The sequence below is a fragment of the Salvelinus alpinus genome, chromosome 24, assembly GCF_045679555.1.
Source record: "Salvelinus alpinus chromosome 24, SLU_Salpinus.1, whole genome shotgun sequence".
Lineage (NCBI taxonomy): Eukaryota > Metazoa > Chordata > Actinopteri > Salmoniformes > Salmonidae > Salvelinus > Salvelinus alpinus.
In genome coordinates this window covers 42,686,360-42,702,461 of record NC_092109.1, presented here as the reverse complement: position 1 = coordinate 42,702,461, position 16,102 = coordinate 42,686,360, and the positions used below count along the sequence as shown (strand labels likewise).

Here is a 16,102-nt window from a genome sequence, read left to right as displayed (position 1 = left end):
CCCCAGAGATGCGTTGTGCAGACCGCACCACCCTCTGGAGAGCCCTGCGGTTGTGGGCGGTGCAGTTGCCGTACCAGGCTGTGATGCAGTCCGACAGGATGCTCTCAATTGTGCATCTGTAGAAGTTTGTGAGGGTTTTAGGTGACAAGCCACATTTCTTCAGACTCATGAGGTTGAAGAGGCACTGTTGTGCCTTCTTCACCACACTGTCTGTGTGGATGGACCATTTCAGTTTGTGATGTGTACGCCGAGGTACTTCAAACTTTCCACCTTCTCAACTGCTGTACCATCGATGTGGATAGGGAGGTGCTTCCTCTGCTGTTTCCTGAATTCCACGATCATCTCCTTTGTTTTGTTGACGTTGAGTGAGAGGTTGTTTTCTTGACACCACACTCCGAGTGCCCTCACCTCCTCCCTATTGGCTGTTTCGTCATTGTTGGTGATCAAGCCCACTACTGTTGTGTCGTCTGCAAACTTGAGGATCAGAGAAGTGGACGTTTAACACATGCACATTTGTGGCCTGCTGGAGGTCATTTTGCAGGGCTCTGGCAGTGCTCCGCCTTGCACAAAGGCGGAGGTAGCGGTCCTGCTGCTGGGTTGTTGCCCTCCTACGGCCTCCTCCACGTCTCCTGATGTACTGGCCTGTCGCTTGGTAGCGCCTCCATGCTCTGGACACTACGCTGACAGACACAGCAAACCTTCTTGCCACAGCTCGCATTGATGTGCCATCCTGGATGAGCTGCACTACCTGAGCCACTTGTGTGGGTTGTAGACTCCGTCTCATGCTACCACTAGAGTGAGAGCACCGCCAGCATTCAAAAGTGACCAAAACATCAGCCAGGAAGCATAGGAACTGAGAAGTGGTCTGTGGTCACCACCTACAGAATCACTCCTTTATTGGGGGTGTCTTGCTAATTGCCTATAATTTCCACCTTTTGTCTATTCCATTTGCACAACAGCATGTGAAATGTATTGTCAATCAGTGTTGCTTCCTAAGTGGACAGTTTGATTTCACAGAAGTGTGATTGACTTGGAATTACATTGTGTTGTTTAAGTGTTCCCTTTATTTTTTTGAGCAGTGTATATATATATATATATATATAGAGAGAGAGAGAGAGAGAGATAGACATGACATTGATTTTAGTGTTGGCAAATTGGCTTAGTTTCATAGTGAGGAGCCTATAAAACATATTTTGTAAACATATCACCTTCAAGTAGCTGCAGTTGCTTCTCACCGACTGCACCATGCAGACATCACCTGAATTGTGGGAGGCACTATTTGTAAACCAATCGTTAGGGTGTTTTTGTTTGACCCACACGAATGTGGCCAAAGACATGCCTGAAACAGACCAACTTTTCACCTTATGTTTTCAGTTAGTGAGTATGTGATATGGGGGTATATAATTAGATTTGAGCATTTTTACAGAAATACTTTAAAAAAACGTACCTAACCCTTACCTAACGCTAACCTTACCCTAACCTTTTAAACGTCAACTTTAATGGAGTAGGGACGTCCCAAGGATCCCGAATTGCACAAACCCTGTTTATTGAGTCCGTTGAGGTAGGGTACGTTCAAACGTAATGTCGCAAAGACACGCTCTCTCATACGTTACCGTAAATTGCTTACAAATGTGACATTATAAATTGTTATTACATAAAGTTATGGATATGTTTTGATAAAGGAAAATTAAATTAACTGAAGAAGAAAAACGTAAAACAGCAACACGAAGAGAATTGGAAGAGGTGATTTCACACAGGTAAATTCGTTCCCTTTTAATGTTATCTTTTCGTTAAATAATTAACATTTAATACTAATACAACAACACATTCCTGTGGGAACCTGTTTCGCTATATATATTCAAAAGAACCCTCATACTGTACCTTTTATATGACTGACAGAAGCTCTGGCCATAGCTAATGATGCTCTACTGGGAACCATCCAATCATTGGACAAGAGGGGCGGAATAAAGTTTCATAAGCGGTGGGATTTGGGTTGTACCACAGCCGCAAAGTCAAGACTGTCTATATCGTAAAAATTCATGAAAACAAACATTTTATTTTTGGTCTTAATTTAAGTTTAGGGTTAGGCATAAGGTTATCAGTGAGGTTAAGTTTGGCGTTATGCTTAACGTTTGATTTTAATAAGAGAAATTGTAGAAATAGGCGGGGTTTAGCCATGATTATGACTTTGTCGCTGTGGTAACTAGTGACGACCGTGGATCGGGAAGTATAAGCGCCATAAACACGGTACAGATGTCAGTAGGAATGGTCTAAACATCCAAGAAGAGCGAACTGGTATTTTTTTGTGAGTTTGTAGATAATCACTCTTCACCAAATGACGAACTGAAAAGGTGAGACATGGTTTCTCTTTTAGAACATTGATGTTATGCATTTTCATTGTCCTTTAAACGTGATCAGTCAGTCAAAGGTATTGTCTGTGTGTCAGATAATACAGACACATCATCATCATGTAAATTTAAAGTAGTGTCTGGGCAGGAGAAATTAATCGTCTCCTCTACCCAGATACTGGTTCACATGTAACTGAACTAGCTATAGGTCAGACAGGGAAGATTTGTTTGACAAATGTGTTGTTGTTATTTATTTATTTTTTACATTGTTTACAATAAGTCAGTGTTTTTATTTTATACTTGTTGGCAAGAATGCTCTACTTATTTTGGCTGATATTCCAATCTCTAAACATATCCCAATGTATTAATTAAGACCGTAGCGTAAAGTATGCTCGGAACTTATTGGCACAGGCGTTGTCTTCATTGCATGTACAGTGTATATACAGGCTGGGTCTACCCATATAAATCCCCCTCGATAGCAAGCCGTAACCTCATTAGGCTGGGTATGACTTCTTGAAGAGGAGCGAGTGTAGGTTGCTACATATCACAGCTGGTGTGACTTGACATTCTTTGTCTGTCCCATTCTCCTGTCCCACTGCATGGTTCTTCTTCATAGGGAACATCTAGTCAAGTGAGTAAGAAGAGTGTATTAAAACGATGCTGTTGTTTGAAGAGACAATGATGAAAACAACAGAATAAATACACGTGTGCTCTTCTGACGTGCTTGTTTAAGAATGCTTGTTTTAGAATGCTTGTTTTAGAACGCTTGTTTTAGAATTCTTGTTTTAGAACGCTTGTTTTAGAACGCTTGTTTTAGAACGCTTGTTTTAGAACGCTTGTTGCTTGTTTTAGAATGCTTGTTTTAGAATGCTTGTTTTAGAACACTTGTTTTAGAATGCTTGTTTTAGAATGCTTGTTTTAGAACACTTGTTTTAGAACACTTGTTTTAGAACGCTTGTTTTAGAACGCTTGTTGCTTGTTTTAGAATGCTTGTTTTAGAATGCTTGTTTTAGAATGCTTGTTTTAGAACACTTGTTTTAGAATGCTTGTTTTAGAACGCTTGTTTTAGAACGCTTGTTTAAGAACGCTTGTTTTAGAACGCTTGTTTTAGAACGCTTGTTTTAGAACGCTTGTTGCTTGTTTTAGAATGCTTGTTTTAGAATGCTTGTTTTAGAACACTTGTTTTAGAATGCTTGTTTTAGAATGCTTGTTTTAGAACGCTTGTTTTAGAACACTTATTTTAGAACGCTTGTTTTAGAATTCTTGTTTTAGAACGCTTGTTTTAGAACGCTTGTTTTAGAACGCTTGTTTAAGAACGCTTGTTTTAGAACGCTTGTTTTAGAACGCTTGTTTTAGAACGCTTGTTGCTTGTTTTAGAATGCTTGTTTTAGAATGCTTGTTTTAGAACACTTGTTTTAGAATGCTTGTTTTAGAATGCTTGTTTTAGAACACTTGTTTTAGAACACTTGTTTTAGAACACTTGTTTTAGAACGCTTGTTGCTTGTTTTAGAATGCTTGTTTTAGAATGCTTGTTTTAGAATGCTTGTTTTAGAGCACTTGTTTTAGAATGCTTGTTTTAGAATCCGTCTCCAGGTTGCCCCTGTAGTAAAACCCCAATACATCAAAAATGTATAGTGTTTTTAAAGGCCCAGTGCAGTCAAAAACATGATTTTTCCTGTGTTTTAAATATATTCCCACTGTGTTCTATATATGTTACCACACTGAAAGTGATGATAATGCCCTTTTAGTGTAACAGCTGTTTGAAAAGACTGGCTGACATTTCAGCATGTTTATTTATGTATGTATGTATGTATGTATGTATGTATGTATGTATGTATGTATGTATGTATGTATGTATGTATGTATGTATGTATGTATGTATATTTGTTTGTTTGGTTTGTTAATGAAGGTGGTAGATCAGCTTTAATACTGCAGATATATTGTAGCTTCCATCAATGTAATTTTCTGCATCATTTCCACTCCCCTATATATATATATATATATACACTACCGTTCAAAAGTTTGGGGTCACTTAGAAATGTCCTTGTTTTTGAAAGAAAAGCACATTATTTTGTCCATTAAAATAACATCAAATTGATCAGCAATACAGTTTAGACATTGTTAATGTTGTAAATGACTATTGTAGCTGGAAACGGCTGATTTTTAATGGAATATCTGCATAGGCGTACAGAGGCCCATTTATCAGCAACCATCACTCCTGTGTTCCAATGGCACGTTGTGTTAGCTAATCCAAGTTTATAATTTTAAAATGCTAATTGATCATTAGAAAACCCTTTTGCAATTGTTAGCACAGCTGCAAACTGTTGTTCTGATTAAAGAAGCAATAAAACTGGCCTTCTTTAGAATAGTTGAGTATTTGGAGCATCAGCATTTATGGGTTCGATTACAGGCTTAAAATGGCCAGAAACAAATAACTTTCTTCTGAAACTCGTCAGTCTATTCTTGTTCTTAGAAAGGAAAGCTATTCCATGCGAGAAATTGCCAAGAAACTGAAGATCTCGTACAACTCTGTGTACGACCCACTTCACAGAACAGCACACACTGGCTCTAACCAGATTAGAAAGAGGAGTGGGATGCCCCGGTGCACAACTGAGCAAGAAACAGACGCCTCACAAGTCCTCAACTGGCAGCTTCATTAAATAGTACCCGCAAAACACCAGTCTCAATGTCAACAGTGAAGAGGCGACTCCGGGATGCCGGCCTTCTAGGCAATATATCATATTTTCCTTTATTATTGTCCCCCCACGCCTCCCCTAATTGGAGTAAACTATTGGACAACGACACTTCTACTTCCAACTTATACATACTAAATACTTTTTACGGTCAAAATCTATTTTACAATAGTTATATTTGATTTGATTTTACCCCCATCCTTCAGCTACCAGCATCAACCCCTCCCATCCATCTCTGAATCCCATCCAGTTTGATTTCTATTTTGCCACATATTTTTTTAACTGTGCTGTTTCACAAAAGTTCTGAACCTATATACATTTTATAGACACAGTATATTTTACAAGAATTATCTTGTTGTTTTTAATCCCACCTTTCAGCTCCACTCAACCCCTCTCATCTATCTCTTGACACCATTTATTTTTGCCATATATTTTTCAACTGTCATGTTTCACGAAAGTTTTGAACTTTTCAATTCTCATAGTTTCTACAGATTGTACATTTAAAGATAATTATTTTTACTAAAAGTATTATTATATTATTATTCAGCATGTTTTGGTGGGATGGAGTTTTGGCTCGCTTTCATGACATCACCAAGCGGTAAATTAGTTAATAGACCAATAAGAAAGAGTTCCAAACCTCTCTGCCAATAACAGCTAGTTATTCAGTGTCCCCCTCCCCAGTCAGACCACTCCGACAGACCTAGCAAAATTTTGGAGAAATTACTCTTGCAATTTTCAAATTTATTTTTGGACAATTTTAATTGAAAGGTACTTAATAAGGCAAGTAAGGTACTTACCCAGAAATAATTTGATATTGAGATAACAAAACCGACTGCATTGGACCTTTTTAAATAATACTTTTAGGTGCTCTCCTCTGGTGATCCAATGTAGGCCTACATCTTGTTGTATTACCCAAATAAATAACATAAATTCAACACCTTGTTTCCCAGGGATCTGTGTGTCCACTCCCCCCTGAGGGTTATACCTGGTGGCTTAGAGTATCTATTTACACTGAGTGGACAAAACATTAAGAACACCTGCTCTTTCCATGACATAGACTGACCAGGTGAATCCAGGTAAAAGCTATGATCCCTTATTGATGCCACTTGTTAAATCCACTTCAAACCAGTGTAGATGAAGGGGAGGAGACAGGTTAAAGAAGGATTTTTAAGCCTTGAGACAATTGAGACATGGATTGTGTGTGTGTGCCATTCAGAGGGTGAATGGGCAAGACTAAATATTGAAGTGCCTTTAAACGGGGTATGGTAGTAGATACCAGGCGCACCGGTTTGTGTCAAGAATTGCAACGTTGTTGAGGTTTTTCACACTCAACAGTTTCCAGCGTGAATCAAGAATGGTCCACCACCCAAAGGACATCCAGCCAACCTGACACAACTGTGGGAAGCATTGGAGTCAACATGGGCCAGCATCCCTGTGGAACGCTTTCTTTTTAGAGTTCATGCCCCGACGAATTGAATCTGTTCTGAAGGCAAAAGTGCAACTCAATATTAGTTTGTGTCTCCTTAATGTTTTGTACACTCAGTGTATGTTGTTGTTTTAAGTAACAAATAATGAAAGCAACAGGATAAATATGTAGGGTAAACGTACCCAGCAACTCCCATGTGACGCAGCTGTCTAAGGCACTGCATCTCCGTGTAAGAGCAGTCGATGGTTCTCCTCAGGGGGGAGTGGACACACAGATCCTGCTGCTCTTACACGGAGATGCACTGCAGTCCATGGTTCGAATCCAGGCTGCATCACATCCGACCGTGATTGGCCCAACGTTGTCCGGGGTAGGCCGTCATTGTAAATAAGAATTTGTTCATAACTGACTTGCCTAGTTAAATAAAGGTTAAATAAAAACAATAAATGAACCCTGCCTTCTCTTCTTAGTGTCTAGGATCTGTTCTGTTGCCAGGTTGGTATTCATCTCCTAACCTTGTCTTCCAGGGGTCATTCTGTCTGTACACTGAACTCTCCTACTTTGTCTTCCAGGGGTCATTCTGTCTGTACACTGAACTCTCCTACTTTGTCTTCCAGGGGTCATTCTGTCTGTACACTGAACTCTCTTACCTTGTCTTCCAGGGGTCATTCTGTCTGTACACTGAACTCTCCTACTTTGTCTTCCAGGGGTCTGTTTGTCAACTCCCACTGAGAAGAATGAAGGGGTTATTCCTGGTAGAGCCACTGGTAGCCTTCTATTCCTTTGCCAGTTTCCTGATCTACCCCTTGGTACAACAGTATGTGTACAGGAGACTATGGCAGGAGCTGACCAACACCACCTACCCTGTCTCTGACAACATCTCACGCTGCGATCCTTCCAACACCAGCAGCCACCATGAGGTTAGTGTTACTATAGAAACCCAACCAACACCACCTACCCTGTCTCTGACAACAACCAACAGGTTAGTTACTATAGAAACCTAACCAACACCACCTACCCTGTCTCTGACAACAACCAACAGGTTAGTTACTATAGAAACCTAACCAACACCACCTACCCTGTCTCTGACAACAACCAACAGGTTAGTTACTATAGAAACCTAACCAACACCACCTACCCTGTCTCTGACAACAACCAACAGGTTAGTTACTGTAGAAACCCAACCAACACCACCTACCCTGTCTCTGACAACAACCAACAGGTTAGTTACTATAGAAACCCAACCAACACCACCTACCCTGTCTCTGACAACAACCAACAGGTTAGTTACTATAGAAACCCAACCAACACCACCTACCCTGTCTCTGACAACAACCAACAGGTTAGTTACTATAGAAACCTATCCAACACAACCTATCCTGTCTCTGACAACAACCAACAGGTTAGTTACTATAGAAACCTATCCAACACCACCTACCCTGTCTCTGACAACAACCAACAGGTTAGTTACTATAGAAACCTATCCAACACAACCTACCCTGTCTCTGACAACAACCAACAGGTTAGTTACTATAGAAACCTAACCAACACAACCTACCCTGTCTCTGACAACAACCAACAGGTTAGTTACTATAGAAACCTATCCAACACAACCTACCCTGTCTCTGACAACAACCAACAGGTTAGTTACTGTAGAAACCTAACCAACACCACCTACCCTGTCTCTGACAACAACCAACAGGTTAGTTACTATAGAAACCTAACCAACACCATCTACCCTGTCTCTGACAACAACCAACAGGTTAGTTACTATAGAAACCTAACCAACACCATCTACCCTGTCTCTGACAACAACCAACAGGTTAGTTACTGTAGAAACCCAAACCAACACCACCTACCCTGTCTCTGACAACAACCAACAGGTTAGTTACTATAGAAACCTATCCAACACAACCTACCCTGTCTCTGACAACAACCAACAGGTTAGTTACTATAGAAACCTAACCAACACAACCTACCCTGTCTCTGACAACAACCAACAGGTTAGTTACTATAGAAACCTATCCAACACAACCTACCCTGTCTCTGACAACAACCAACAGGTTAGTTACTGTAGAAACCTAACCAACACCACCTACCCTGTCTCTGACAACAACCAACAGGTTAGTTACTATAGAAACCTAACCAACACCATCTACCCTGTCTCTGACAACAACCAACAGGTTAGTTACTATAGAAACCTAACCAACACCATCTACCCTGTCTCTGACAACAACCAACAGGTTAGTTACTGTAGAAACCCAAACCAACACCACCTACCCTGTCTCTGACAACAACCAACAGGTTAGTTACTATAGAAACCTAACCAACACCACCTACCCTGTCTCTGACAACAACCAACAGGTTAGTTACTGTAGAACTTGTTACTCAAAAATAATTATAATTTAGTAGAATAACGACAACGTTGCAATGCAAATGTCATGTGTAAAATAGTTAATGTCGTTTTGGAGGTAAACCTCCCTCCCTGCACTGCTTTGTAAAACCTTTTGCTTAGTTGTTTCAGTGGGTAGGCCCTCATCTGCTTTGTAATCCAAGTATTCCCATAGTTTGCTTCTGCAGCCAGTTCTGTCAATAAGTTGGGAGTGTGGAGGTAGGATGTTTTTTTCTCTCGAAGAAGAAGAAACCATGCTGTCAGCATTTCCTCTCCTCTTGCTTGCTTAAAAGTGACTCGCGCTCTTTCAACTGTCTTGGGAAAGCGCAGCCTGACAGCCCTTGAGAAGATTCAGACAAATTACTAGACAAACTCGATCCTCTTAATCATTTATGTATAGAGAGCCCCACGGTGGAGTTGTCATAATACCCATAAAACCTAGCGGTCAAACAGGGAAATGGTTCCAATAGTTTTTCCACAGTTTGTTTTTTTCCCTTAAGGGATTTTAGAAACATAAGTATGTGGACACCTGCTCGTCAAACATCTCATTCCCAAATAATGGGCATTAATATGGAGTTGGGAACTCCCCTTTGCTGCTTTAACAGCCTCCACTGTTCTGGGAAGGCTTTCCACTAGATGTTGGAACATTGCTGTGTGAACTTGCTTCCATTCAGCCACAAGAGCATTAGTGAGGTCGGGCACTGATGTTGGGCGATTAGGCCTGGCTCGCAGTCGGCGTTTCAATTCATCCCAAAGGTTTTCGATGGGGTTGAGGTCAGGGCTCTGTGCAGGCCAGTCAAGTTCTTCCACACCGATCTCGACAAACCATTTCTGTATGGACCTCGCTTTGTGAACGGGGGCATTGTCATGCTGAAACAGGAAAGGGCCTTCCGCAAACTGTTGCCACAATGTTGGAAGCACAGAATCGTCTAGAATGTCATTGTATGCTGTAGTGTTAAGATTTCCCTTCACTGGAACTAAGGGGCCTAGCCCGAACCATGAAAAACAGCCCCAGATCATTATTCCTCCTCCACCAAACTTTACAGTTGGCACTATGCATTGGGGCAGGTAGCGTTCTCATGGCATCCGCCAAACCCAGATTAGTCCGTCTGACTGCCAGGTGGTGAAGTGTGATTCATCACTCCAGAGAACGCGTTTCAACTGCTCCAGAGTCCAATGGCAGCAAGCTTTACACCACTCCAGCCGACCCTTGGCATTGCGCATGGTGATTTTAGGCTTGTGTGCGGCTGCTCGGCCATGGAAACCCATTTCATGATCCTATGACGGTGCCACGTTGAAAGTCACTGAGCTCTTCTACTGCCAATGTTTTGTCTATGGAGATTACGGTTTGCTCTATTTTATACACCTGTCAGCAACGGGTGTGGCTGAAGTAGCCCAAATCTATTCAGTTGAAGGGTGTCCACATACTTTTGTCCACGTAGCGTATACGGTGGTGAAATTTCACTTCCTTATGTTATATATATATATATATATATATATATATATATATACTGCTCAAAAATATATATATATATATACACTGCTCAAAAAAATAAAGGGAACACTTAAACAACACAATGTAACTCCAAGTCAATCACACTTCTGTGAAATCAAACTGTCCACTTAGGAAGCAACACATCAGCCAGGAAGCATAGGAACTGAGAAGTGGTCTGTGGTCACCACCTGCAGAATCACTCCTTTATTGGGGGTGTCTTGCTAATTGCCTATAATTTCCACCTTTTGTCTATTCCATTTGCACAACAGCATGTGAAATGTATTGTCAATCAGTGTTGCTTCCTAAGTGGACAGTTTGATTTCACAGAAGTGTGATTGACTTGGAGTTACATTGTGTTGTTTAAGTGTTCCCTTTATTTTTTTGAGCAGTGTATATATACAGTGGGGAGAACAAGTATTTGATACACTGCCGATTTTGCAGGTTTTCCTACTTACAAAGCATGTAGAGGTCTGTAATTTTTATCATAGGTACACTTCAACTATGAGAGACGGAATCTAAAACAAAAATCCAGAAAATCACATTGTATGATTTTTAAGTAATTAATTTGCATTTTATTGCATGACATAAGTATTTGATACATCAGAAAAGCAGAACTGAATATTTGGTACAGAAACCTTTGTTTGCAATTACAGAGATCATACGTTTCCTGTAGTTCTTGACTAGGTTTGCACACACTGCAGCAGGGATTTTGGCCCACTCCTCCCTACAGATCTTCTCCAGATCCTTCAGGTTTCGGGGCTGTCGCTGGGCAATACGGAGTTTCAGCTCCCTCCAAAGATTTTCTATTGGGTTCAGGTCTGGAGACTGGCTAGGCCACTCCAGGACCTTGAGATGCTTCTTACGGAGCCACTCCTTAGTTGCCATGGCTGTGTGCTTCGTGTCGTTGTCATGCTGGAAGACCCAGCCACGACCCATCTTCAATGCTCTTACTGAGGGAAGGAGGTTGTTGGCCAAGATCTCGCGATACATGGCCCCATCCATCCTCCCCTCAATACGGTGCAGTCGTCCTGTCCCCTTTGCAGAAAAGCATCCCCAAAGAATGATGTTTCCACCTCCATGCTTCACGGTTGGGATGGTGTTCTTGGGGTTGTACTCATCCTTCTTCTTCCTCCAAACACGGCGAGTGGAGTTAGACCAAAAAGCTCTATTTTTGTCTCATCAGACCACATGACCTTCTCCCATTCCTCCTCTGGATCATCCAGATGGTCATTGGCAAACTTCAGACAGGCCTGGACATGCACTGGCTTAAGCAGGGGGACCTTGCGTGCGCTGCAGGATTTTAATCCATGACGGCGTAGTGTGTTACTAATGGTTTTCTTTGAGACTGTGGTCCCAGCTCTCTTCAGGTCATTGACCAGGTCCTGCCGTGTAGTTCTGGGCTGATCCCTCACCTTCCTCATGATCATTGATGCCCCACGAGGTGAAATCTTGCATGGAGCCCCAGACCGAGGGTGATTGACCGTCATCTTGAACTTCTTCCATTTTCTAATAATTGCGCCAACAGTTGTTTCCTTCTCACCAAGCTGCTTGCCTATTGTCCTGTAGCCCATCCCAGCCTTGTGCAGGTCTACAATTTTATCCCTGATGTCCTTACACAGCTCTCTGGTCTTGGCCATTGTGGAGAGGTTGGAATCTGTTTGATTGAGTGTGTGGACAGGTGTCTTTTATACAGGTAACGAGTTCAAACAGGTGCAGTTAATACAGGTAATGAGTGGAGAACAGGAGGGCTTCTTAAAGAAAAACTAACAGGTCTGTGAGAGCCGGAATTCTTACTGGTTGGTAGGTGATCAAATACTTATGTCATGCAATAAAATGCAAATTAATTATTTAAAAATCATACAATGTGAGTTTCTGAATTTTTGTTTTAGATTCCGTCTCTCACAGTTGAAGTGTACCTATGATAAAAATTACAGACCTCTACATGCTTTGTAAGTAGGAAAACCTGCAAAATCGGCAGTGTATCAAATACTTGTTCTCCCCACTGTATATATATACAGTGGGGAGAACAAGTATTTGATACACTGCCGATTTTGAAGGTTTTCCTACTTACAAAGCATGTAGAGGTCTGTAATTTTTATCATAGGTACACTTCAACTGTGAGAGACGGAATCTAAAACAAAAATCCAGAAAATCACATTGTATGATTTTTAAATAATTAATTTGCATTTTATTGCATGACATAAGTATTTGATCACCTACCAACCAGTAAGAATTCCGGCTCTCACAGACCTGTTAGTTTTTCTTTAAGAAGCCCTCCTGTTCTCCACTCATTACCTGTATTAACTGCACCTGTTTGAACTCGTTACCTGTATAAAAGACACCTGTCCACACACTCAATCAAACAGATTCCAACCTCTCCACAATGGCCAAGACCAGAGAGCTGTGTAAGGACATCAGGGATAAAATTGTAGACCTGCACAAGGCTGGGATGGGCTACAGGACAATAGGCAAGCAGCTTGGTGAGAAGGAAACAACTGTTGGCGCAATTATTAGAAAATGGAAGAAGTTCAAGATGACGGTCAATCACCCTCGGTCTGGGGCTCCATGCAAGATTTCACCTCGTGGGGCATCAATGATCATGAGGAAGGTGAGGGATCAGCCCAGAACTACACGGCAGGACCTGGTCAATGACCTGAAGAGAGCTGGGACCACAGTCTCAAAGAAAACCATTAGTAACACACTACGCCGTCATGGATTAAAATCCTGCAGCGCACGCAAGGTCCCCCTGCTTAAGCCAGTGCATGTCCAGGTCTGTCTGAAGTTTGCCAATGACCATCTGGATGATCCAGAGGAGGAATGGGAGAAGGTCATGTGGTCTGATGAGACAAAAATAGAGCTTTTTGGTCTAACTCCACTCGCCGTGTTTGGAGGAAGAAGAAGTATGAGTACAACCCCAAGAACACCATCCCAACCGTGAAGCATGGAGGTGGAAACATCATTCTTTGGGGATGCTTTTCTGCAAAGGGGACAGGACGACTGCACCGTATTGAGGGGAGGATGGATGGGGCCATGTATCGCGAGATCTTGGCCAACAACCTCCTTCCCTCAGTAAGAGCATTGAAGATGGGTCGTGGCTGGGTCTTCCAGCATGACAACGACACGAAGCACACAGCCATGGCAACTAAGGAGTGGCTCCGTAAGAAGCATCTCAAGGTCCTGGAGTGGCCTAGCCAGTCTCCAGACCTGAAACCAATAGGAAATCTTTGGAGGGAGCTGAAACTCCGTATTGCCCAGCGACAGCCCCGAAACCTGAAGGATCTGGAGAAGATCTGTAGGGAGGAGAGGGCCAAAATCCCTGCTGCAGTGTGTGCAAACCTGGTCAATAACTACAGGAAACGTATGATCTTTGTAATTGCAAACAAAGGTTTCTGTACCAAATATTAAGTTCTGCTTTTCTGATGTATCAAATACTTATGTCATGCAATAAAATGCAAATTAATTACTTAAAAATCATACAATGTGATTTTCTGGATTTTTGTTTTAGATTCCGTCTCTCACAGTTGAAGTGTACCTATGATAAAAATTACAGACCTCTACATGCTTTGTAAGTTGGAAAACCTGCAAAATCGGCAGTGTATCAAATACTTGTTCTCCCCACTGTATATTTTACCAAGACAAATATGATTCTTTATGTTCTGAGTCGTTCAGTGGGGTCTTTCTCTGGCATTTCATTAACAAGATATCTGAAGTCAGATTTCTTGACCTAATACAGCCGATAATAAAGATCTCTGTTGCCAGAGCGACGCCGCCTCTTCCAGCAACTTTTGAGGATTTTTACACGTTGTGGTGGTATTCTGCAAAGTTGTTTTCTTTCGTGTCGCAGAATTTTACAGGAAACAAATTTGAATTAAATGTAGAAAAAGGCTTTGAAAATAACAAGCGTGTGTTAACGTCTGCACTGTTGACATTTCACAGAGATACGCTTGTTTTTCTGAGAAATCTTTGGAAAAATAACAGGAATTTCGATTTTAATATTGAAAAGCCTATACTAAAATATAAAAATACCACATGTCTCAAAATCGATAATTTTTCTTACCTCTGTTGTTTTTATGTCCTCCGGATTCAAGAAGACAAGATGACGAGTTCAACGTTGAGCCTGCCATTTTGCGTCAGCTGGATGCTGTGAGAGAATTAAGGCGATTGTTATTTCCCAGATTTGTACCACTTTCTCTGATTTGGTTTAGTCACCCTAATCTTGGCCATCCTACAAGGGTAAAAACTTTAATAACTTTTAAATAGATTATGACAGAGACATGAGGTTTGGACCGTTTTGTTCGAGTATCCATACAATTAACATATTATTGTTCAAAATAGGCATTTTTGATTGGACACCCTACTATGTGTATCTTACTATGCAGAAAAAAAAGCATTTTTGAAATTGAGAAATATACTAATCCCACAGTATCAAATAAAATTTCTTTATAAAGCCCTTTTTACATCAGCAGATATCACACAGTGTTAAACAGAAATGTATGAGATAAGGAAAACCAGCCACCTAAATGCTTGGCCTGTAGTCGTACTAACCTAGTTAAATAAAGGTTAAATAAAAAATATAAAAAATACATTAGTTAATGAAGCAGGCTATTTAGGTTTATATCAAATCACATTTTATTCGTCACATACTTCGTAAACAACAGGTGTAGGACAACAGTGAAATGCTTCCTTAGAGGCCCTTCCTAACAATGCAGAGAGAAATAAAATAGAGAAATAATAGAACATTTCAACACGTAATAATAAATACACAATGAGTAACGACGACTTGGCTATATACACGGGGTATCAGTACTGAGTCAATGATAACTAGGTTATATACAGGAAGTACCAGGTAATAACTTGGCTATATACACGGGGTACCAGTACTGAGTCAATGATAACTATATACAGGAAGTACCAGGTAATAACTTGGCTATATACACGGGGTACCAGTACTGAGTCAATGATAACTATATACAGGAAGTACCAGGTAATAACTTGGCTATATACATGGGGTACCAGTACTGAGTCAATGATAACTATATACAGGAAGTACCAGGTAATAACTTGGCTATATACACGGGGTACCAGTACTGAGTCAATGATAACTATATACAGGAAGTACCAGGTAATAACTTGGCTATATACACATGGTACCAGTACTGAGTCAATGATAACTATATACAGGAAGTACCAGGTAATAACTTGGCTATATACACGGGGTACCAGTACTGAGTCAATGATAACTATATACAGAAAGTACCAGGTAATAACTTGGCTACATACACATGGTTCCAGTACTGAGTCAATGATAACTATATACAGGAAGTACCAGGTAATAACTTGGCAACATACACAGGGTACCAGTACTGAGTCAATGATAACTATATACAGGAAGTACCAGGTAATAACTTGGCTATATACACATGGTACCAGTACTGAGTCAATGATAACTATATACAGGAAGTACCAGGTAATAACTTGGCTATATACACGGGGTACCAGTACTGAGTCAATGATAACTATATACAGAAAGTACCAGGTAATAACTTGGCTACATACACATGGTTCCAGTACTGAGTCAATGATAACTATATACAGGAAGTACCAGGTAATAACTTGGCAACATACACAGGGTACCAGTACTGAGTCAATGATAACTATATACAGGAAGTACCAGGTAATAACTTGGCTACATACACATGGTACCAGTACTGAGTCAATGATAACTATATACAGGAAGTACCAGGTAATAAC

General features: G+C 40.9%; 1 protein-coding gene across 2 annotated transcripts in view; it reads left to right on the top strand.

Moving 5' to 3' along the window:
• Positions 1-2,203: 2,203 nt before the first annotated feature.
• Positions 2,204-16,102, top strand: part of LOC139552853 (lysosomal proton-coupled steroid conjugate and bile acid symporter SLC46A3) — a 40,007-nt gene continuing 26,108 nt past the window's right edge. The window contains exons 1-2 of one of the 2 annotated variants that reach the window (XM_071364950.1): positions 2,204-2,351; positions 7,172-7,384. In XM_071364950.1, the coding sequence (XP_071221051.1) occupies positions 7,202-7,384 (183 nt within the window). In that variant the 5' untranslated portion in view covers positions 2,204-2,351; positions 7,172-7,201. Of the gene's footprint in view, positions 2,352-2,868; positions 2,980-7,171; positions 7,385-16,102 lie in introns of those variants that run through there. The other variant, XM_071364951.1, reaches the window with a different exon arrangement.